The 25,447-nt window shown below is 38.9% G+C and overlaps 1 protein-coding gene and 1 long non-coding RNA gene across 7 annotated transcripts in view; one reads left to right on the forward strand and one right to left on the reverse strand.

Annotated features, from left to right (window-relative positions):
- Positions 1 to 25,447, forward strand: part of mcc (MCC regulator of WNT signaling pathway) — a 218,455-nt gene that overhangs the window by 128,023 nt on the left and 64,985 nt on the right. For all 6 annotated transcript variants that reach the window (XM_069930960.1, XM_069930976.1, XM_069930981.1 and 3 more), the window contains one exon: positions 19,041 to 19,183. In XM_069930960.1, the coding sequence (XP_069787061.1) occupies positions 19,041 to 19,183 (143 nt within the window). The remainder of the gene's footprint in view (positions 1 to 19,040; positions 19,184 to 25,447) is intronic.
- LOC138760425 (uncharacterized) overlaps positions 1 to 25,447 on the reverse strand; it is a 177,394-nt gene that overhangs the window by 81,947 nt on the left and 70,000 nt on the right. The gene's annotated exons all lie outside the window — the stretch shown is intronic.

Consider the following 25,447-nt stretch of genomic DNA (forward strand, 5'->3'; position numbering starts at 1 on the left):
AATTGTGGCTTATCAGCCAATCCCAAAGTAATAGCATTCATAGAACCCAATAAACTCACCATTAGATCCATTTGCAAATCGATTGTAAATAAATCTCTCAAAAATTTAATATCTTTTTCCCAAAAGGATTTAACTTTCTTACATGCCTATACACAGTGCATAAAAGTACCTGTCTTTTCTCCACATCTAACACACAAATCCATTAAACTAAATCCATATTTCTTCAACTTCTCAGGAGTCAAATATAATTGATGAATAAAATTATAATTAATCATACTATATCTCACATTAATTAATTTTGTAACACTATCAGTGCACATATTTGACCATTCCTCCCAAGACAATTCAACATCTAAATCTTTCTCCCATTTCTCTTTTGTCCTATATAACCCAACTTTATCCATCTTTTCTTGCAATAACCTATACATATCCAATATAAATCAAGCATTAAAATCTCAAACTTGGATTGACTTGGTAAAATTAAATCCTTATCAAATTGTGTTCGCAAAAAATCTTGAACTTGATAATAAGAAAAAATAGAATTTGTAGAAATACCAAATTTCTTTTGTAACCTATTAAATGTAGAAAATTTACCCACCTCAAAACAATCTTGTATAATACTAATTCCTTTCAGTTTCCAATTTTTCAAATAAGGATTATTTAAAGAAAATGAAATTAATTTATTCTGATATAACGGTGATTTAATCAAAATTTTTGCTTTAGAGCCTATAAATTGATCCTGCTTATACCAAATATTCAATATATGTCTTAATACTGGTAATTTATATTTTTGTAACAATAATGGATTCCATTTATAAATAAATTGACTCATTTCTTTTTCAGAAATTAGATCTAATTCAACTTTGTCCCAGACAGGTGGTTGCTGATCATCAAACAACCTATTAATGAATTTCAACTGTGCCGCTTCATATAGTTTTGAAAATGTGGTAATTGAAGTCCTCCCCATTCGTATCACCATGTTAATTTATGCATAGAAACCCTAGACAATTTACCTTAACATAAAAATAACCAAATTACTTTATTTAATTCTTTAAAAAATTTAAGGTCTCCCATTCTCTGATATTCTTTTTCTAATTTCCCTATTTCTGTCTTCAGTTTATTTATTTCTGCATTAAATTCTATTTTAATCTTTTTTGTGTATGAAATAATTTTTCCCCTTAAGTATGCCTTTAATGTGTCCCATATTAAAAAAAAACTATTATCAGTTGAACCCAAGTTAGTTTCGCAGAAAAATTCGATCTGCTGTTTTAAATTGTCTCAAATCCTCCTTTTTCAGTAACATCGTATTTAATCACCATCGGTATTTATTTTCCTGTTACTCCGATATTTGTATTACCAAGGTTAGTGCAAGTGATTCAAGTGCAGTCGAGGTAAATATTTCGTTTTTGCTACTTGGTCTTTCAGACTTGATGATAATAAAAATAAATTTAATCTAGTATGCAAGTCATTTTTTTGAATAAAATGAGTAGTCTCTCTCCTTAGGGATGGACTGCCTCCACATGTCCATCAAATTTAAATCTTTCATATATGAAAGAGTTAACTTAGCTGGTTTCGCTCTTGTTACCATTTTTGCCGATTTATCAAGGATTGGATCCAGACAAATATTAAAGTCTCCTCCAATCAATATATTTTGCCTTCCCTCTGCTGCTTTTAAAAATACATCCTTAATAAAGACTTTATCATCATAATCCAGGGCATAAATATTCATTATCGTCCAAGATTCTGAGTAAAGTATGCCATTTATCATAACATATCCACCTGCTTGGTCCATTGAAATACTTTCCAAGGCAATCAGGACATTTTTATTCATCAGGATTGCCACTCCTGCTGATTTTCAATTCAATGATGAAGAAAAGTCCTGCACCCCCCCTCCCCCCCCACACCACCGCAGTTTATCATATTCCACTTTAGTAAGTTGTGTTTCTTGTAGAAATACCACAACGGCTTTTATCTTTTTAAAATATATGAGTATTCTTTTGCTTCTGACACCCCCATTCAAACCATTAGCATTAAAACATAAACTTCAATGACTTATCCATACCAGCATATTTAAAAATTCTGTGCAAATAAATAGTAGTTATGTGGTTTGTACCCCCACCCTAAGTTACATGCAACCTCCGCTTCAGCAGTGACGTAGTCAAGAAGCTCCCAAGGCCTGCGAAAAAAAATCCTGTGAAAGCCTCCAGGGATAAAGAAGAACTCCACTCTAAAGTGCCATCTTGAAAAGTATACTCCCCTGTTGATGCCATTATCCCCCTTAAACCAAAGTTGTACCATGCTGTACCTTCAGTACCTCTTTCCACTCTCTGAGCTCCCTGAGAACCGTAGATAGGATAAAAATTTGAGTCCACCTTAAAGCAAAAAAAAACTTTGTCCTTAAATATCTTTTTTACACCAGTCTTTTCACAGTCGACTTTCTTGTTCTTCATAACTGTCAAATAAACTCTTCCACCTCCTCCTTAGATTTAAAGTATCTTATGTTACCCTCAGAGACTTCCACTCTCAACATTGCTGAGTACAACATCGTATATTTAAAGTTTTTTTCGCGGAGTTGCCTCTTGACCACGTTGAATTCTCTTCTGAATGACCACATTGCTGAAATCCTGGAAGAAAATAATTGCTGCATTGTCCCATTTATGGGAGAACGAGAGTCCCATGTATTCTCATAAGCAGCTCTCAGGATCATCTCTGTTCTTGTGAAGCGCAGCAGACTCACCAAAACAGGTCGAGGGCAGGCTTCACCCATTTTCCTTGGTCCCAGCATTCGATGAGCACGTTCAATATGCACTCGATCACTGAGTTCCTCAGTGCGAAGGACTTGAGGATCCAAGTCTCAAAGAATTTCACGACATCTCTGCCTTCTGCACCTTCTCTCAGGCCAACTATTCGTACATTGTTCTTCCGACTGAAATTCTCCATGTGATCCAGTTTATCTAGAAGAAGCTGCTTATCTATGACCCATTGTTCAGCCTGTTTTTTAATTCCTCGATTTGCTTATCATGTTTACTGAGATCTCTCTCGGTGCCATCCATTCTTTCAGTTAAGTCATTAATGGCTTCACCCACCTCTCTTACTGAAGTGGTAACCACTTTAATGGTCATCTCCACATTTGTCAATCGTTATCCCAGACCTCCAAATTCTTGCAACAGAGTTTCCACGTCCACTGTACATTGGGAGTAGGAGGTATCTCCACCTGTATTGTCCGTCGAAGCGACTGGTGAAACTGGAGTTTTTTCCATTGCAGATTTTTTTTTTTATCCGTGTGTTCTTTTAGTCATCCTTCAGTTGTTTTACCACTTTTTGGTTATTTTTTAGAGAATTTTCTCGGTGACTTTAGAAAAGCACATCTGCTCGGACACCCAGCATGGCCACACCCACCCTGAATCCCTTTCTCAATAACTGGATTAATTTCCTCAGCAGTTATTCTTTTTTTCTTGTTGGTCTTACCAATTCTTGTCAACTCCTCCTTGAGCTTTTATTTTGGTTACCTTTAAAAATGAAGCATCATCAGATTCAGTTTTGTTTCTAAGTATAAAGTTAAAATCCTTTAAATCACTGTTTTCTGGAATTTCCAATATTTCTTTGTTCCTTTTCAACGTTTTGTGCTCTGATGGCATTTGCACTATATTGTCAGATTTGTTTCCAGACATTTGTTTTATTCCTGCCCCTTATTTAGTTTTGGAGGAATAACCACCAGCAGGATTTGCAGCATTTTCTAATGCATTATTTTCATCCATTTTTGATGAAAACACTTTCTTCTTTACTGATTTATTTTTGTCAGTAAGATTTTCTTAAAAAAAACTTTTTTTTATTCTTTTGAAGGTTCCTTGAGGTTGACAACAGATATATTGAAACATTGTTGACTGTTTCTGAGCAATATCATTCTTTCTTTCTCATGGTTCATTGATTGACCATCCAAGCACAGTTTTAATAGCATAAGCTCTATCCCTCATGCAAGGTATTACTTTTATTGGTTCCAGAACTTTTTGTACATCTAAACTGATTAGCATCTCAGAGCTATCTTCTGGTATACAAACCTTCCTCAGATATGACCACTGATTCACATCACTTTGATAGAGGATGTTTCCTTTATGCACAGTGTATATACGCCTGGAAAATCACAAAAATCATTGCTGTGTTTTGCAGCAACCTCTAAACCTGAAACCATGTTAGTTTCAACTATCATTCTTTATCCCATGGTTTTCAGTCGAATCGGCTTTTTTTCCTTCAAGATTAAGCCTTTTCATAAGCCCCACAGTGCAAAATGACTCAGTGCTTTCTGGGTCAAGAAATACATAAGTACGTACTGTTGCATTCACGTCTTTGGCCTTAATTTGTAGAGGTACAAATCCAAGAATTTGCAGTTATTTGCACTGGCTCCAGAAAGACCAACCCTGAAGCTTCAGCACTGTTTTCAATTGCTTCTTTCCTCTTCTTTTGTTCCTTTTCCGTATCTTTCTTTTCCTTGAAGACTTGTATTCCTGGGTCAAGAAATACGTAAGTACGTACTGTTGCATTCACGTCTTTGGCCTTAATTTGTAGAGGTACAAATGCAAGAATTTGCAGTTATTTGCACCAGCTCCAGAAAGACCAACCCTGAAGCTTCAACACTGTTTTCAATTGATTCTTTCCTCTTCTTTTGTTCCTTTTCCATATCTTTCTTTTCCTTGAAGACTTGTATTCCTGGGTCAAGAAATACATAAGTACGTACTGTTGCATTCACGTCTTTGGCCTTAATTTGTAGAGGTACAAATGCAAGAATTTGCAGTTATTTGCACTGGCTCCAGAAAGACCAACCCTGAAGCTTCAGCACTGTTTTCAATTGCTTCTTTCCTCTTCTTTTGTTCCTTTTCCGTATCTTTCTTCTCCTTGAAGACTTGTAGCATTTTGGGATGCTTTTGATTACATATGTTGCAGCTGAGTCACCTTTTGCAGCCTTGGCTGATGTGTCCTTTACCCAGACAGCCAAAACATACTCCATTTTCTTTCAAAAAAGTGATTTTCTCACTATGCTTCTTCTTATCCATCTGTGCACACTTTCCCATATCATGCTTATTATTGCATAACAGGCATTTTTTTCCTTAACTTCACTGTCCGAGAGGTGGCAAATGTACTCTTCCTCATTTTGGGTTGAGGATACAATTTGAACTTTTCAACTTCTTTACTCATGATTTTCTTCTTTGGCTTGGCTTCGCGGACGAAGATTTATGGAGGGGGTAAAAAGTCCACGTCAGCTGCAGGCTCGTTTGTGGCTGACCAGTCCGATGCGGGACAGGCAGACACGATTGCAGCGGTTGCAAGGGAAAATTGGTTGGTTGGGGTTGGGTGTTGGGTTTTTCCTCCTTTGCCTTTTGTCAGTGAGGTGGGCTCTGCGGTCTTCTTCAAAGGAGGCTGCTGCCCGCCAAACTGTGAGGCGCCAAGATGCACGGTTTGAGGCGTTATCAGCCCACTGGCGGTGGTCAATGTGGCAGGCACCAAGAGATTTCTTTAGGCAGTCCTTGTACCTTTTCTTTGGTGCACCTCTGTCACGGTGGCCAGTGGAGAGCTCGCCATATAATACGATCTTGGGAAGGCGATGGTCCTCCATTCTGGAGACGTGACCCATCCAGCGCAGCTGGATCTTCAGCAGCGTGGACTCGATGCTGTCGACCTCTGCCATATCGAGTACCTCGACGTTAGGGGTGATTCCACGTCCCTCAATAAGCTCCACCAAATCCTTAAAAGTAACGGTTACATTGTATCTTTGATATTCAACAACTTGTCTTCTCCATAATTCTCACATCTGGTTTGGTAATTTATCTTTTAATTTCATAAAAGCTTGAAATTGAAGTGGGTCACCATCAAAAATTGGAATTTTTTATCTTGGGCAGAGAAGAGAGTTAACAATGCAGCCATTTAATCCTGTCTTGTCATGTCTAGGTTTACGTTACTTTGTTCATCCAGATTTCTGATCCTTGCTGGGAGCACCTGGTATGACCCTGTAAGGGACAATATTTGGCTCCTATCGTGGTCCAATGCAGCCATCATTGGGGTTTGATCTCTGACTCCTTGAAACAACCTCGTTAATTCAGAGTCTCTTACATCTCGCCTTCATGGTGCTGGCTCAACCTCTCCTCTGCCTGTTTCAAGATCAAGTCCATATTGTGCTATAGCACTGGCTCAGCACCAAGTTTTAATCTGCTTAGTCCTTGACCAATCGGTTCTTATTGTTCTGGCACTGGCTCAGCTTTTCCAAGTCTAGGCCCATATTATGGTTCAATGCTGGCTCAGCTTTAATATCTAATAGTTTCTTTTCCTGAAGTCCTTCATCAATAATTTACTTTGAGCACTAGATACCACTGAACTTTCTAGTGCCTGTGACCTGGCTTCATTAACTGCAATTTTTTTTGTCCAGTTCCATTCGCTCTTTTTGTTTATTTTTTAAGCTCTGCCTCCTTATTTTCTAAGTCCATTTCAAGTTGAAGTGTTTTCTATGTTAAGAACTGTCGCGTCTGTTTGAATTCTATGCAAAGATTCAGTACTTGAAACTCTGGACCATGCTCTCGAGCTCCTCTTGGAAATATTTTTGAATTTTTAAAAAATTTTTCACACTATGAACCATATTGACCAAAATACACATAAACCTTTCCCTTACACAGTGTCATTTTCTCCCCTTTTTCCCCCTTCCCTTCCCTCCCTCCTTCCCACCCCCCTCCCCACCCACTCAATGTTCAACATAAATGATATATTAAATCCATTAAAACAATCTCATCACACAACGAAAATAAACAAGAAAATTGTGTCATCCACTTTTACACACTGGGTCAGTTCATTTCGTCTTCTTCTCATTCTGTCATTTTAGGTGGTGGAGGTCCGTGGTAGGACTTCTCTTTTGTGTTCCATGTATGGTTCCCAAATTTGTTCGAGTACTGTGATGTTATTTCTTTAATTATATGTAATTTTTTCCAGTGGAATACATTTATTCATTTCTATGTACCGTTGCTGTATTCTCAGGCTATCTTCTGATTTCCAGGTTGACATAATACATTATTTTGCTACAGCTAAGGCTATCATAATAAATCTTTTTTGTGCTCCATCCAAATCGAGTCCAAGTTCTTTACTTCTTATATTACTTAGAAGAAAGATCTCTGGATTTTTTGGTATGTTGCTTTTTGTGATTTTATTTAATACCTGATTTAGATCTTCCCAAAACTTTTCCACTTTCTCACATGCCCAAATTGCATGTACTGTTGTTCCCATTTCCTTCTTACAGCGAAAACATCTATCTGATATTGTTGGGTCCCATTTATTTAACTTTTGGGGCGTGGTGTATAGCCTGTGTAACCAATTATATTGTATCATGCGTAACCTCGTATTGATTGTATTTCTCATAGTTCCAGAGCATAACTTTTCCCATGTTTCATTCTTTATGTTTAGATCTTGTTCCCACTTTTGTTTGGGTTTACAGCTTATTTCCTCGTTCTCTTTCTCGTGCAGTTTGATGTACATGTTTGTTATAAATCTTTTAATTATCATTGTGTCTGTAATTACATATGCAAAATTGCTTCCTTCTGGTAACCTCAGCCTGCTTCCCAATTTGTCCTTCAAATAGGTTTACAGTTGGTGGTATGCAAACATTGTACCGTGAGTTATACCATATTTGCACTTCATTTGTTCAAAAGATAATAATTTATTTCCTGAAAAACAATTTTCTATTCTTTTGATCCCTTTTCTCTCCCATTCTCTGAAGGAAAGGTTATCTATTGTGAAAGGGATTAGTTGATTTTGCGTCAATATTAATTTTGGTAGTTGATAATTTGTTTTTTTCCTTTCTACGTGAATCTTTTTCCAAATGTTGAGCAGATGGTGCAGTACTGGTGAATTCCCATGTTGCATCAGCTTTTCATCCCACTTATATAGTATATGTTCAGGTACCTTCTCCCCTATTTTATCTAGCTCTAATCTGTTTTTTTCCCTTGTTTGATAAAAATCTGATAGGTATCTTGGAAATATTTGACGCACTATTGTGCAATCTTATTTGGTCCTGTAAGTCTGTAAGACAATACTTTAATCTCTAACAATTGCTCCATTTTAGATTGTTCATCCTTCACACCATCACCTTGTGGTAATACTTCAGCCAATACCTTGTGATTAATCTTTGTTCCTATTAATGTGTTTGGCAGTAATTCTGTGTGATCCATATTCCCAGCAGCTGAAACCTTATTCAGATCCTCCCTCAGTCTTGCTTGAAGAGCTGCCTTGTTTCCCTTTGCATCTAATTGCCGTTTTTGTAATTCATCTATAAATTCTGGCTTCTTCGTCTTCTCGACACATAGCTCCCTAGCAGCCATAGCTGCTGTTTCCTCCATAGTGTTGTTCGTCGTAGTCAGATATCAAATATGCATAACACTCTCTCCAAAACCAAAACACTCCACATAGGACAAACAGATTCAATCCCCCAAAGTGTTCTAATCTGTAATAAATGCATCTTACCTCCTTACTCCTTCAAACAATGGTTTTGATTGTTGTTTGTTTCTCCTTATTGAGCTGCTGCAAACAGGACCCAATTGGTCCATTCTTCTTCCAAATTCGATTTCCAATTTTCTATTTCTTCCAATCCGTCCAGGTTTCTTTCACTTAATTGTCTTGCTTGAAGATCTGTCTTCTATTGACTATCAAGTCAATAGTCCAAATTTTCTTTTGACTAGTCTTTTTTATTAATTAATGAGGCAATAATCCATCTTTTTTTAACTTAATTATTGTGACCATTTTCCTTTATAATCGCTTGAGAATATTTAGCTCAGTGTTCTGACTCATTAACGAAGTCCGTTCCACTGTTTATTTGCACTCTAAACAGTAAACTATACCTAAACAATTAATAAATGAATAAGAAGATATTAATACATTAAAAATTACACGGTCAAAAAAAATTGTCTAGCCTGGCTTGATTCTAACAGCACAAAAGGAAATTCAAAATTAACTTCTTTGTTTATCTAAGATGGCTGAAAATGCAGTTTTTAACCTTGACTGTAAGCTGGTATGATAGAAACAACCAAAGGAATGTCAACAATCTTTTGCAGACTGTTAGAAACTGGGAAAACTATGTTTATAAGTCATTTAAACCCTTGTAACTTGAGGATCAGGTCAAAATTTTAAATTCTTTTCCATTTAAACCGCATTAAATTAGCTACACAAACAGTTCAACTGATCTTATTTTAAAAGTATATTTAAACTATTTAAAATTTTATTTTGAAAGACAACCTAGTTCACTTTTCAGAAGGGCTACTGTGTGGAGACTTGCAGTACAATGGTTTACTGCAATACCAAGAGTATCTTCGGAACTGGTGTTGGGATGTGGGCCAGGTTTACCAGTCCATTTTATTCAAGCTTGCTGATAACACAAAATGTATGCGCACATGGTATACTGATTCATGCCATCCCAAGCTTGTGGAAATGCATTAGTTTAATGAAGTTCAAGGTTGTTGAGCAATCATGTCTCCTTTCTCCTCCTACTCAATTTCTTGGCGCTTTTCTTGAATGCCTATCCAGTTTCCTTTTGAAGTCATTAATCATCCACTTCAACTGCACCTGTTGGCAGCTAAATAGTGCCACTGTTTATTGGTATATTGTGTATATTTTTTTAAAAAGGTTCTCACATCTTTCTTTTGTCCATTACTCAAAAACCTTAAATTTTAGTTACCAACGGCTGAAGAATATTTTTTTAAATCTTGGCAAAAATGTGTTATAATTGTGCACCTTTATAAAATTTCTCCTCAATCTCTACTGACAGAGATTTGCCACCTCTCTGACAGTGGTAGATAAATAAATTAAGGAAATTAATTTATACCCAAGTAAAGATCTGAACACACTGTGATTAGCCTACCACCACAATTACTCGACAGCAGACGCAATCTCACTGGCTCTCCATTCGGCCCTGCATCACTCAGGCAACAGCAACATGTACAACAGGCTACTTTTCAGCAAATGCAGATCTGCTTTCAACATCATCATACCCTCAGTACTGGCCAACAAGCTTCAAAACCTGGGCCTCTGCAACTGGATCCTTGACCCTCATTGGAAGACCAAAGTCACTATGAATTGGAAACGACTCCTTACTGACAATTAGCACAGGATGCATACTTAGCCCACTGCTCTACGTGCTCTACACCCATCTGCAAATTTGCTGATGATACCACGGTCATCAGGAAGCAGACAGTAGAGGTAAATCAGCTGGTTGAGTGCTGTCACAACAACAGCCTTGCATTCAATGTTAGCAAAACTAAGGAATTGATTGTGGAATTCAAGAGTACACAAACTAGTCCTCTTCGAAGGGTCGGCAGTGAAAAGGGTTAAGAACTTAAAATTCCTAGATGTCAGCATCTTTGAAGATCTTTTCTGAGGCCTCCGTGTTGATGCAATCACGAAGAAGGCTCACCAGCGGCCCTACTTCGTGAGGAGTTTGAGAGATTTGGTGTGTTACCAAAGACTCTTGTAAATTTCTACAGGTGTACCATGGAGAGCACCCTGTCTGGTTGCATCACTGTAGTATGGACATACTACAGATAGGAAAAAGACTACAAAGAGGTGTGAACTTGGCTAGCACCATCATGGGCAAAAGTCTTCACTCCATTAAGGACATCTATAGGATGCTATTTACATTTAAGGGCCTCAACATCCTCCCCCCTCTCCTCCCCAACCACCACCCATATCTCCAATCTGCTTTCGCCATACTCCGCTCCCAAGCAGCTCATGTTACCTACAACAGGATGCCTGGCTGTTCCACATACTAAATGCTCACAACGTGGATACTGGGCCTTTGCAGTTGTGGCCCACGAGTAACAGCATTCTCCCGACCATTAAACTAGCCACCTCCCTCAACTGCTTTAAATCCAGGTTAAAAACGTACCTTCTGTGTTAGTGTTTAATGGTCTGAAACTCTTTGTACATTCTTAACCTCCAACCGCATTGGACTATTCACTGCAATTGTGGTCTATTTATAACATCTTAATCTATTCTGTAAATAGTTGTACTATTTTCAATTGATTGCCTTGGTTTATACAGCACTTTGGTCAATGCAAGTTGAAAAAATGTGCTGTGTAAATAAAGAACTTGAACATTGTCTCAAGAAAGCAGCCCTCTAACCTACATGATCATCACCACCAAGGCCATGACCTCTTCACATGGCTACCATCAGGAAGGAGGTACGAGAGCCTGAGGATGAACACCCAATGTCACAAAAATAGCTTCTTCCCCTCTGCCATCAGATTTCTGAATGGACAATGAACCACGTATGCTACCTCATTTTTCTCTTCCTTTAGCACTAATGTATTTATTTAAAAATAGGTAATATACAGCAATATTTGCATCTATGAGGCTGTTGCAAAAACAACAAATTTTGTTACATGTTCATGATGATGAATTCTGGTGCTGATTCTATTGCAAAAGCAGAGCTGAAGTCCCATGTATTTGATTTTTTTTTTCTTTGGCTTGGCTTCGCGGACGAAGATTTATGGAGGGGGTAAAAAGTCCACGTCAGCTGCAGGCTCGTTTGTGGCTGACAAGTCCGATGCGGGACAGGCAGACACGATTGCAGCGGTTGCAAGGGAAAATTGGTTGGTTGGGGTTGGGTGTTGGGTTTTTCCTCCTTTGCCTTTTGTCAGTGAGGTGGGCTCTGCGGTCTTCTTCAAAGGAGGTTGCTGCCCGCCAAACTGTGAGGCGCCAAGATGCACGGTTTGAGGCGTTATCAGCCCACTGGTGGTGGTCAATGTGGCAGGCACCAAGAGATTTCTTTAGGCAGTCCTTGTACCTTTTCTTTGGTGCACCTCTGTCACGGTGGCCAGTGGAGAGCTCGCCATATAACACGATCTTGGGAAGGCGATGGTCCTCCATTCTGGAGACGTGACCCATCCAGCGCAGCGTGGACTCGATGCTGTTGACCTTTGCCATCTCGAGTACTTCGACGTTAGGGGTGTAAGCGCTCCAATGGATGTTGAGGATGGAGCGGAGACAACGCTGGTGGAAGCGTTCTAGGAGCCGTAGGTGGTGCCGGTAGAGGACCCATGATTCGGAGCCGAACAGGAGTGTGGGTATGACAACGGCTCTGTATACGCTTATCTTTGTGAGGTTTTTCAGTTGGTTGTTTTTCCAGACTCTTTTGTGTAGTCTTCCAAAGGCGCTATTTGCCTTGGCGAGTCTGTTGTCTATCTCATTGTCGATCCTTGCATCTGATGAAATGGTGCAGCCGAGATAGGTAAACTGGTTGACCGTTTTGAGTTTTGTGTATTTGATAGCTCTGTGGTAAACCACCTGAAAATCCTCAGTAAGAACTCGGTGAAGTAGCTGAAGTCCCTTGTCTTTGATAACTTTGTGGTAAACCACCTGAAAATCCTCAGTAAGAACTTGGTGAAGTAGCTGAAGTTCCTTGATTTGATAGCTCTTTGGTAAACCACCTGAAAATCCTTAGTAAGAACTTGGTAAAGTAGCTGAAGTCCCTTGTCTTTGATAGTTCTGTGGTAAACCACCTGAAAATATTCAGTAAGAACTTGGTGTCCTTTTGAAGATGTGATGATCTTTATTTTAGCTTTATAAACATTCAGTGTTAAGTTGGTACCAGTCATCTTTTATTTACGAAGCCATGTGCATGAACTAACACATCCCTCTGTTCTGGAATACATTCTAATTCTGTGCTTTTAAGTCTTCATCACTTCTCCCCATCTGCCCTTTTTTGGCAACATGCACAAGTCCTGTTGCACTTGATTTAGATTATTTTAAGTGTAATATCAAAGCAGATTTTGACATCTTCCTTGAACAATTTTTTTTATTCCAAGTTGACACTCTCCTTCCTATTCCACAAGCATCAATATTCACAAGCCTTTTATTATGTGATAGTTCAGCAAATTTCTTTAAATCCCTCCATCTTTTAAAAGCATTATATCAACAGCAAATATTGACATATTCAGGACAAAAAAAATCTGATTCTGTAGTAGTTGTCCTCATTGGCAACAATGATTAATCAGTGTACTGACAGAAGGTTGGGATGTTTGTCAAATGGTGCAAGAACAATCTGAGTCTCATTGTGGACAGACAAGCGAGATGATTGAGGACTTGTAGAGGATCAAGGTCAGTGACTCTCCACTACACATCAATGGCTCTGGGTGAGTGTCAAGGGAACAAAGTTCTCTGGTGTGCCATATTAATCAGAAAGGTGCAGCAGTGCCTACACTTTTTCAGGAATTTGAGGAGGACAGAGTTACTGACCTCCATCTTGATGAGTGCAGTTGAGATAATCCTGTCTTACTGCATCATTGTGTGCTATGGTAGCTACAAAGCATTGGACCAGATGTCAATCCAGAGGATTGTGAAAATGGCCGAGAAGATCCCTGGGGGGCTCCCTTTCCTCCATTGATAACATTCATCAGAAGCATTGCTTAAATAGGGTTCAAAGAATTATTGAAGATCCCTACCATCCATTGCACAGTAACTTTGACTTACTACAATTAGGCAGGAACATCAAAATCAGGAGTGACTGGCTTTTATTATTGATGAAAGGTATCCCATAAATTTAAGAATCTTATAAATGAAACTGAATAATTTATTAAGAATTTATTAAGAATTTTTTAAATTTAGAACTACAGCACGGTAACAGGCTCTTCTGGCCCATGAGTCTGTGCCACTCAAATACCCCAATTAAACTACAAACCCCAAATGCTTTGAAAGATGTGAGGAAACCCATGCAGACACAGAGGGAACATATGAACTTCTTATAGACCACACCAGATTCAAGCCCAGGTTGCTGGCATTGTAATAGTGTTATGCCGCTATAAATTTACCGCTATAAATTTACCTATATACTATTTAAATGCTAAAATATATAGTAAATAAGTTAAGTTGCATTGTTGAGACCTTAAACTCAGCTCAAAATCCAATCTATGCTGATCAGGAATACAAGTCGTCCATTGAAAAACCAATTAGGTGTCCAAGTCGGCCCTTACAAAACCCAACTGCGACAGATTTTCATTGAAATTTTTATTGAAAACAACAACACAATTAACACCTTTCAAAATCGCTCTCATTGTCTAAAAACAACACATTTAGAACCCTTCAAAATCACTCTCCCTATCATCATCTGAAGCAAAAATGGCAGCAAGCACTTCCACACTTTCACTGTTTAAACAGTCATTATTTGGGTTCCAGTCTGTATCTGATAAGGTGGTTTCAGCTTCATTGTCAGTGTCCCACAACAAATCATCTTCCATGGCATCAATTGATTCATTAAATGATTAAATCATTTTATCACAGTCTCTACTTTAACTTTGTCCCATACCTTGAGTATGAAATTACACAGCATATCAAGTGATGCAACGTTCATTGCCCCGCCTCTTGTAAACAACTTTCCTGCATTCAACATCTATGTATTCCATTCCTCACTCACATGATCTTTGATGGCTTGTTCAAGCAGACATGGAGAGGTTGCAATATAGATGTCAAACCACCTGGGATAACAGCCTGTAAGTATTATGTAGCACTAATCTACTGTTAGTGTTCTCAGTTAAGTGGCTATGAAATCTATCCAAGACAAGCAAACTCCATTTTTTGCGTAAACTGTCTGTCCCACACATTGTCTATACATAGTTTTATGCCATTTTCATCCATCCATCCTTTTTCATGAAAATGTACAAAAAAATACCTGTAGGGAATTTCATTTTTGGTTTAATTTTGCGTTTGAAGATTACCATGGGTCTTAACTTTGTCCCGCCAGCCATGCACGATAACACCACGGTAAACCTGGTCCTTTTGTTGCCTGTACTTCTGGTTTACACAGTTTTAACATCTTTCCATTCCACTGTTCTATTACCTATCATTGTCAAAATTCATGGGGGTTTCGTCCATGTTTTTGATATTTGCCGGTTCCATATAATAAACTGGTGAAAACTTACAACTGTATGATCAAAATCTTTTGGTAGTTTCCGTGCAATTTTTGTTTTTTTGTGTAATACCAGATTTTTCCTGTTCATGAAATGATTGCAACAGCCTTCTGTTCCCTCAAAATCATTACTGAGTTCTGGGTGTGACTTGACCAACTGCAGTTCAAATGTTCTTATTTTATTTGGGGTGACTGTAGCAATCTTGCCTCTGTTCGCATATCCATTCTGCAATGTGATTTTCCAACTCTGGCCACTGATTGATTCCTTTTCTCAAAGAGCATTGACTTTTTGTTTTTTTTCTTAAAGTTTCTTCTTTCTTACTCTAATCTCTGACTAACTTTTGTGCACATCAAATTTTCTTGCAGCAGTGCAGTTATTAGTTTTCTTGGCCATTTCTATCACTTTCAACTTAAAGCTCGCTTCATATTTTTGTCATGTATTGCATTGTGTCGATGGAGCCTCCATGATAGCCATCACCTCCAGCCAGCACCCAGTAGATCTATGGCAGGACGACGTATATGCCGGTCAAAGGCCTATCTCAGGCATCGTGAACTGTTGAGGTCGACATGTACGCCAGTCAGCGGGGCACCTCAGGCAACCAGAAAAATTGGGTCAACTTCAATGCCAGATATACCATAAAACTCATAAAATGAGGCTGAAAAAGGCGGTTGAACTGTATGCCGAAATATACAGCTATTTGTATTTCTTTGTAGATACAGAATGTGATTATTATGTGCTGTATGAAAAGTGTCTATACACTGTAGTCTGGAGAAATGATATTTCATCTGGCCTTATATGTAATGCCAGATAACCTTGAAATTGATCTCCATTAGCTAATATTGATTGTTAGTCACTGGTAATATTGTAGGTAAGTTCATCTAACATATACGGGATAATATGAATTTTCTTACTAAGCTGGAATTGTGTCGCTGTGAGTGAAGAGTCAGTAGTATAGTATAAAATGAAGATATTCATTTTAGTGAAATTATGTTGGTGCTTTTGAAGATATCCATTTTATCCTACTCCTTGCTCTTACCCAATCAGTTTGTAGTTTTCTGTCTCCTTCATTGTTTATTCATTTTCTTTTAGAAGCCAACAACAGAATCCTTCTCTCACATGAAATCAAAACTAAACATTTGCACAAGATATTTAGGTTATGTAGGACTTTATCTAACTGTTGGAATTGGCCATGCCCAGCCAGGTCTGGCCAAATCAAGAGCATTATTGTAGCAGGAATGAAAAGATGTGAAATTTTACTGTCTTGGAGAAATTCCTGACCTAACACCCAGGCTTCTGGAAGGCACAGAGCATTTCTGATCTCTCTGGTGGCTGATGGAATTGAACCATCCAGTAGAAGTATCTGAAACATCCAAATCATTCATCCCTGTTGTTGTCTAAATTGAATTATTTACTATCATGTGTAATGCAGATAAACCACATTTTTACTCTTGGGTAACTTGCCATGTTGAGGCTGATTTACATGGAAAAGAGTGTGTCAATAAAATAAAAGTATTGTAATAATGTCTCATAATATTAAAGTGCATAATATAATGTCTCATAATATAAAGTGCAATGTATAATGTTAAAGAGAAAAGTACAGTTAAACAGTGCAAGACATCATCATGGACCAATAGGTGGTCCATTCAAGCATCTGATAGAAGAGGGAAAGAAACTGTCCTTGAATCTGGAGGTCCGTGCTTTCAACACGCACATGGAAAGGAGAGAGAAATGAGTGTGTGACCAGGGTGGGATGTGTCCTTTTATATGTTGACTGCTTTGCTGAGGCAATAACAATGTTCAAGTTAATGTTGGGGAGATTGGTCTGCGTGATGGTTGGCGTTACAGTTAGCACAATGCTTTTACAGCGCCAGAGATCGGGACCAGGGTTCGAATCCCGCGCTTGTCTATAAGGAGTTTGTACATTCTCCCCATGTCTGCGTGGCTTTGGATTCCTCCCACTGTTCGAAATGTACCGGGCGTGTTTGTTAATTGGGTGCAATTCGGTGGCATGGACTCATGGGCTGAAATGGCCTGTTATTGTGCTCTTTCTAAATTCAAAATTTAAAGATATGTTCACAACTCTAGTTTCCTGTGGTCTTTGGCAAAGCAGTTCCTTAACCAAGCTGAGAAACATCCAGATAGGATACTTCTTATGCTGCATCTATAAATATTAGTAAGAGACATTGGGTTAAATTTCCTTAGGCTTCTGAGGATGTAGAAGCTTTGGTGTGATTTTTTTTGGCCATTACTTTGAGTGGTTCAAGATTCAAAATTCAATTTATTATTATAGTAATAAAACAGTGTTATATTACATTAAATTTCTCTTTGCCTGCTGCAAGGCAGACAGATTTGCCACCAGCAGGAATTGCCTAAGTGCTTCTTACAGTTAAAGAGAGAAACAAAAGAGAGTCCTTCCAGAGTCATGGAGTATCCGTAGATGCCCTTCCACAGCCCCCGCAGCCGCACATTGTGAAGTCCAAACCATTGGCAACCCAAGCTCTAGATCTGAACCTTCAAGGTCAGGAATCCTTCAGTGCTCTCGGCACCACATTGCGTCCCAGTTCTGATACCTGGTAGCCCTCCAGCCAGTTCAAGCCCGGCTTGAGTCTCCCAACAGCATTCTCCAGCTTCCATGGGTTCTTCGCCTTGAGTCACCAGCAGCTTACCACATGCATTGATCCCTCAGCCGGAGAGCCCCCTCACTGATCTGCAGCTGTGGTCACTGGCCCTGCAGGTGGTCTCCTCTGCTTCTCCTTCCCAGATGTGACATGATCTTCTCATCCTCTGGTGCCTTGATCCAGTCCTCCAGTTCCCTGGAGTCTATAGCCCCTCGTTAATAGGCACTGCCATATTGGGTGCCGACCTGCGGACACGATATTTCAACTAAAACCACCGTTGGCTCCTTCAGCGGGCTGTTCAAAGCCCATGCAGAGTCAACAGGGTGGCTAAACCCTGCAGGAGTGCTTCATCTCTGCTCCCCACGGGTCTGCTCCAGCACCAACGCTGCCACTACAGTGGCTCCGGCATCACAGATTACAGGACATATTGGGGATATTTATTCAGAGCCATACAGTATAGAAACATCTTGTCCTTTTGGCCTATTTGTCCAGACAACTAAGCTAGTCTCATTTCCCTGCATGTCTCACCTTCCTATTCATATACCTGTTTATTTTTGCAATAAATGTCCCCTCTTCTCCCATTTGCACTGGTGCCTCATTCCATGTACCCATCACCTTCTATGTGTAGACTGCCCCTTGTGTTCCTCTTAGATACAGTTCCTCACACCTTAAATCTATGCCCACTAGTTTTAGATTCTGAAAAAAGGCTATAACCATTTATTTTGTCTACGCTCCTTGTGATTGCTCTGTTCAAAAACTTGGCATTCAGAAATATATTAAAACTATTAACAATAACATTTAAAAATTGCAGTCAAAATTAACAAAAACATGAAAAACAAAAAGCACATTTTAAAAAAAGGTATCACTTCTCGAGAAATGGTGTGAGTAACAACTTGAGCCTCATCATGGACAAAGTGAAGGAGATGATCGTGGACTTCAGGAGAACCAGGAACAACCACGCTCCATTACACATCAACAACTATGCAGTAGAGGGAGGGAGAGCACCAACTTCCTTGGTGTTCACTCAACTAGTGATTTATCGTGGACACTCAATATCTCCTCATTTGTCAGGAAGGCGCAACAGCGTCTGCTCTTCCTGAGGAGACTGAAACAGGAAGGCTACCAGCCACCATCGTGTCATATTTCCACAGGAGCACTATCGAGAGCATCCTGCCTGGCTGGCTGCATCACAGTGTGGTAAGGTTGCTGCAGAGAAATGGGTCAGAGGTTAATCCACAGGACCATAAGATAGGCAGAGAGGAACACTGGAGAGCTTTGTAAAAGTAGTTTTTTAAAATTCATGGAAATTAATTGTTGCATAAATTCAACTTCTACAACTACTGAAATTGTACATTGTTTCCATTTACGAACTATATGTAGAAAAATTCTCTTACCTGTTGCATTTTGAATTTTAATTTCAGTATTTCAAGTTTATGTCCAGGGACTAAATTTAACTATTTGCATATTAGTAAGGCTAAATATTTTGTGTTTTTCACAGAGAAGAAGATGAATGTTCGGATATACGATCAGACCTTAGCCATAGCCAACCCGAGGCAAATGAAGATTCTAGAAGTATGGATCAGGATCAGACTTCTGTCTCTGGGCCTGAAAACCAGTCAATGATGGTCTCTGCAGATATAGGTAAGATGATCTCAATACCAAAAAATATTTCATAACAATATGCTCTGTTATGTTAGAATGTTTTAATTACAGATCATATCACAGAACAACATGATCACATCAGAGAAGTTTAAAATATCTTGTATAAGGGAATTTAACATGTAGTTTTTGTATCAATATTATTTTTGGTCATAGTATGAGTTCTGATTTAATTGTTATTGTAATTATAGAATTTGATGTCCTGAACAAAATGTTATGTAACAATTATGGTTATGTTTCTAATTTACAATTGATGTGTGATATATATTTATGTATGATATGATTTGATTTATGTTATCATTAGTATGCCTTGTGTAAAGGGTTTTTGTTAAACTCAATAAAAATATTTTAAAAAGAAAAGAATGTTTTATAATACTGGATGTTGGTAATATAAAATAAAAACAAAATACTTCAAATACTTACTAAGTTAGGCAATTAAACATCATCGAAATGACATAGATATTGTTTGCTTTTTGTGGATGCAGTGTGATCTGCATGGATGCATAACTTCAATTCTCTTTTGTACTGTTAAATTGTATTTTTGTCCTTCTCAACATGATGGCCTATAAACTGAATATTTATATTAAATGTGAAGCTATAAATTCGTAGAGTGAGCTGAAGTACAATTTTGACAGATGCCGGGGGAAGGAGGAGGTAGGATCATGACAAAAACAAAAATAAGTAGCAAGAGTAGGCCATCAGCACGCCTCCCCAAGCATGTCTCACTATTCTCTCAATCGCTATATAATGTTTTTACCCTGCTATTCAGTAGGTTCAAGGCTGATCTCTGCTGTCCTTAACTTCTTTTCTGTCCCCATTCCCTGTAATCCTGGATTCCTCAATATTTCAAATATCTATGTAAAATCAAACTTCAGATTGTCAGAATACATACATGACATCACATACAAACCTGAGATTCTTTTTTCTTGCGAGCCAGGCAGAATTTCTACCTATCGATAATAATAGCTGTCCCTTGCGGGCAGAGAATTCCAAAGATTCACTATCCTCCAAGAGAAGACATTTATACACAACTCATTTTAAAATGACTGGCCCCTTATTTTATAGCAATGTCCCATTGTTTCCGATTATTCCATTATTGAAAACATCTCAACATTATTCTTGCAAGTCCCCTTAGTTTCTTGACCTTGTAAGCAATGTGGTAAACCACCTGAAAATCCTCTTTCGGACCTTAGCATCCTTTTGAAGTTCAGTATTTAAGCTTTGTAAACATTCACTGTTAAGTTTGTACTAGTCATCTTTTATTTAAGACGTCAATTGTCCAGGTCCATGATCTGCCACGTCCCTCTGATCTGGAATACTTTTTAATTCTGTGCTGGTAAGTCTTCAGAACTTCTCTCCATCTCCCCATTTCTGGGAGCATGCCTAAGTCCCGTTGCACTTGTTTTGATCATTTTGTGTAATATCATTGCAGATTTTGACGTATTTCATGAAGAATTTTTTAAAATCCAAGTTGATACTCTCCATGAGCATCAATTTGTTAACAAGTCTTTTTAATGGGGAGACCAAAATTGTCCACACATTCTAGCAACTCTCTTTGACTGCCTCCAATGCTACTTTTTTTTGGGTCAGGGGTCCAAAACTATACATGGTATTTGAAGTGTGACCTCACCAGCACCCTATACAGGGTGTAACTGTAGCAAAATCCCCCTTTCTTAAATTCCTACCCCTTCACAACAAATGTTAACATGCTGCTTGTTGCCTTAACCAGTTGTTGAACTTGCTAGCTAACTTTTTTTGTGATTCAAGCATGACGACACCAGATCCCTCTGAACTTCAGTCATTTGCAGTCTCCATTGAATACATGATCTCACTGTTTCTCTCATTAAATATCTCTCTGCTGTTTCAGAATCAGTGTCCTCATCACAACGTGACCTTCTGTCTATTTTTATATCAATGGCAAACTTGGAGATCTTATTATATTCACTGTCCCATGTTATTATAAACTGTAATCAATTGAGGTCAAAGAATCAATCCCAAGGGTACTCAAGGTTATGTATACCAGGTACTCCCCGACTTACGATCTACGTGACTTATGTCCATCTGCACATGCTATCGAATTTTTTTAAAATTAAGAAATAAATATAAAATTTACTTCTTTTATGTTGTATTTGATAAACTGTTACAGGGATGTAGGGCAAGTAAGAGCCCAAAATGTGCGTACTTACCTTGTTAGTTGATGTTCTGGGATCCATAGGCTGGGCATGGCCTTCTTGAATCCTATATGCATGCATGAGTCTTCGGTTGGCGCATGCGTTGTGGGTTACTGTATTGAAGTTCGGTTGGCACATGAGCAGTGGATTTGCATATTAGAGTTAGGTTGGCGCATGCCTTGACAATTTTGAATTTGCCCCCTTAACTCTTGCGCATGCACCAACCAAACTTCAAAACGCAAACCTACTGCACATGTGCCAACCAAATTCTAATACAGGAACCATTCGTGCATGTGCCAACTGAAGACTCATGCATGCGCACAGGAATCAAGATGTTCACCCCCAGCCTATGGACTCTGGAATGCCAACTAACAAGGTAAATACATACATTTTGGCTTTTATATGCCCTGTATCCCTGTTTGTCAAATATAACAAAAATCTATGTTGAATTAAAAATTTGATTACAAAGTTTGCTTTAAAACCTCGGTACTCCATTCCGAGATATGACTGATCCTTTGGTCCCAATTATGACTGTAAATCGGAGACGACTTGTATGCCTAAATATATTTTCAAACTCTTTGTTTTCTCTGAGATACCCAGTTTTCAATTCTTGCTGACACACTTTGTCCAATACTTTGTATACCAGTACCATGCCAATCTAAAAACACTACATCCTGCATTTCCCCTCTAGCAGCTCCTTAAAGTATTTAAGCAAATTTGTCCAACATGATTAACCTTTCATAAAATTTTGTTGATTGAGTTTAATTACATTTAGCTCTCCAAAGTGAATAGCTATTTCCTATTTGATTATTAACTCTTAACACCTTGCCAACAGTAGATATTAAACTAGTCAATCCATAGTTCTGCATCTTCTGTCTTTCTCCCACTCCTGGTACCTACACAAAATTTTAACAAGTTTTGAAAATTTTGGGTACAGGCCATTGGGTCCTGGCAATTTATCTGCCTCTAGCCATATGAGTTTCTCTGTTATATTATACCTTTTGTGTTATTTGTTCTTCTGTGTTATTTGAAATTAGCCCATCAGTTATCTGAGCAATATTTGCTATGTCCTCCTCAGATGGAAAAAAAATGTTTTACATATCTACCATTTTTTCCCCCTGCTATTACCTCATCTGCCTCATTCTCCAGAGGTCCCACTACTATCTAGTCACTGCCTTCCTATTCATTTAGCCACAGTAGCTCTTATTACTTGTTTTAATATTAGATGCATGTTTTCTATCAAAATCAATTTTATCCTTTCTTAATGTTTTTTAGTTTTTTGTACACCAAAATCTTCAGTTCTTTGAGTTTGCACCAGCTGATATCACTTTCCAAACCTTTTCAAGATAATATTTTTCTTGATCTTTTTTTGTTAACCACAGATTGTGCCTCATGCCCAAGACTTGATAACAGATAAATTTCTGTTGTGTGTCATGGAGAAACTACTTGAATATCTGCCATTATTAATCCACAAACCTATCTCTTATTTTTCCAATTCATCTTGGATAATACCTCGTTATGTACAATTACAATTGACCTTTCAGACTTTTGTTCTTCTGCTGTTCAACTGCAAGCTGCATGTGGAATGCTATCATATTGTGCAAATGGATATGAGTATGTGTGGGGTCTACTCTGTCTTACCTAAAATAATAATTATTTCAGGAAACAGAAGTAGTCAAGTCAAATTTATTGCCATCTGATTTTACAAGTACAACCTGAGTGTTCTTCAGTCCTCGCTGCAAAACATGTAGAGACACAACCAGACAAAATACAGATACAGACAAACAATACATATGAAGGACAAGTACCAGAATTCAAATATACAAATAAACAAACAAATATTGTTTCATGAATGAGTCTCAGATGATGAGTGTGAGCAGTTCCTTCGGTTGTTCAGCATTTTCACTGCATGTGGGAAGAAGCTGTTCCTCAGCCTGGTGGTTCTGGCTCTGATTCTCCTGTATCTCTCCTGACGGGAGTGGCCAAAAGATGCTGTATGCAGGTTGGAAGGGGTTTTGCACACCATCTTCAGACAATGATACCAGTAGATGGTGTCGATTGAGGGGTGGGGGGAGGGGAGGGAGACTCCAGTGTTCCTCTCTGCCACTCTTATGGTCCTGTTAATTCACCTCTGATCCATTTTTTTGCAGTAACTGTACCACACTGTGATGCAGCCAGTCAGGACACTCTCAACAGAACTCCTATAGAAGGCTGATATTATGCTGTTGCACCTTCCTGAGAAGTGAAGAGATGTGTGTCCATGATAGGTCATTAGTTAAGTGAACTCCAAGGAAATTGGTGCTCTCTCCACTACAGAGTTGTTGATATGTGGTGGAGGGTGGTCATTCCTGGTCCTCCTGAAGTCCATGATCATCTCCTTCATCTTGTCCACATTGAGACAGGTTGTTGCTCTTACATGAGATTTTCCACCTCTTTTCTGTAATGCTGATGAGGCAAATTACTGTTGTGTCATCTACAAACCTAATGAGACTGTTGAATGAAGTTGTAGGCCAGTAGTGTCAATAGGAATGGGCTGAGCACACAGACTGAGGTGCTCCACTGCTTAGCGTGATGGTGCTTGAATTCTGCTACCAACCTGTACAGACTGTGGTCTTTCCATTACAAAGTCCAAAATCCACTTGCAGTGAGGACAACTTCTCCACCAGCCTCTGGGTAATGATTGTATTAAACGCCGAGCTAAAGTCAATGTACAGCAGCTTGGCATATGAGGTATTTTTCTCAGGGTGTGTCAGGGCTTAATGGAGGGAGAAGGCTGCAGCATAGTCTGTGGAACTGTTTCTTCCATCGGCGAATTGAAATAGGTCCAGTGTCTTTGGGAGGTGTGCTTTGATACATTCTATCACCAGACTCTCAAAGCATTTCATAATGGTGGAGGTCAGTGCCACAGGACAGTAGTCATTAAGGCCTGTTAATGTTGCCTTCTTGAGTTCTGGAATGATGATGGCTATCTTGAACATGTGGGAATGATGGGATAACTGCAGTGAATTGTTGAAGATGTTCACGAAGATCCCCATCATATGTTGTCTGGTCCCACCACCTTGTTTGGGTTCACCTTGGATAGGGTTCTTTTCAGCTTGGCCGCTGCTATGTGGGGGCCCATTCATCGGAGGACACGATGCTTTCTTCAGCATCGTCCTTTTCTTCTCATCAAACCATGCCTAGAAGATGTTCAGTCTGTCCGGAAGTGAGTTGTCATTGTCCTTAATTCGCACGGTTGACTTCTGATCTGTTATAGTCTTGATCCCTTGCCACATGTGCCTCATGTTGCCAATGTTGCACAGCTGTCTGTGGATCTTCTGTGCGTAGCCCCACCTTGCCTTCTTGGTTGCACGCGAGAGTTCAGCTCTGACTGATCTTAGTGCCATCTTGTCACCTGTCCTGTAGGTATCTTCACGAGCTCTGAGAAGGGCCCGGGCCCCTGCATCTAACCTTGCTTTCTGGTTAGCCCTGTTTGTGAAGCATTTGATCTTGATGACATCTTCAGTGCACTTGCTGATGTAGCCAGTCACTGAGCTTATGTACTTCTCTGTATATACATAACCGTTGTAGGTGGCTGCCTCCCTGAAACCACTGCAGTCTGTGGTCTTAAAACAGACCTGTAGTGGTGCTGTGGCCCACCCCAGGCACACCTTCATCTCCCTGCGAACTGAACCTAGTTTTCAACTTGGAGAGGATTGCTCACCTAAGAATGTACCAGCTTGGATACAAATTTAGCCAAACTTTGAAAGCATATATTCTTTCCCTTCTATTGCTCACAAATATCAGTATCCAAGCACGATGACCTGAGAAAGATTTGAGCTATTTGATTATGGCAATATAGCTTTCTGTCAGTAGTGGTTTGTGCTTGCAGGAGAATTGAAGCATCATTTAGGGGTACCCCGATAAAGTAGAGCATTAGTAGTATGGCAAATCTTAATTACAAAAAATTTTTTGAACTCCTTATGAACAAACGGACTCGGAGTTGTCTTTCAAGCTCTTCACTTGTGATTTGTAGCCGGTCAAAAGACCAGTCATCATACAGGACTTTTGACCTGGTCTGAATCAGTTTTTCTAC

Source organism: Narcine bancroftii, chromosome 1, assembly GCF_036971445.1.
Source record: "Narcine bancroftii isolate sNarBan1 chromosome 1, sNarBan1.hap1, whole genome shotgun sequence".
NCBI classification, from domain to species: Eukaryota; Metazoa; Chordata; class Chondrichthyes; order Torpediniformes; family Narcinidae; genus Narcine; species Narcine bancroftii.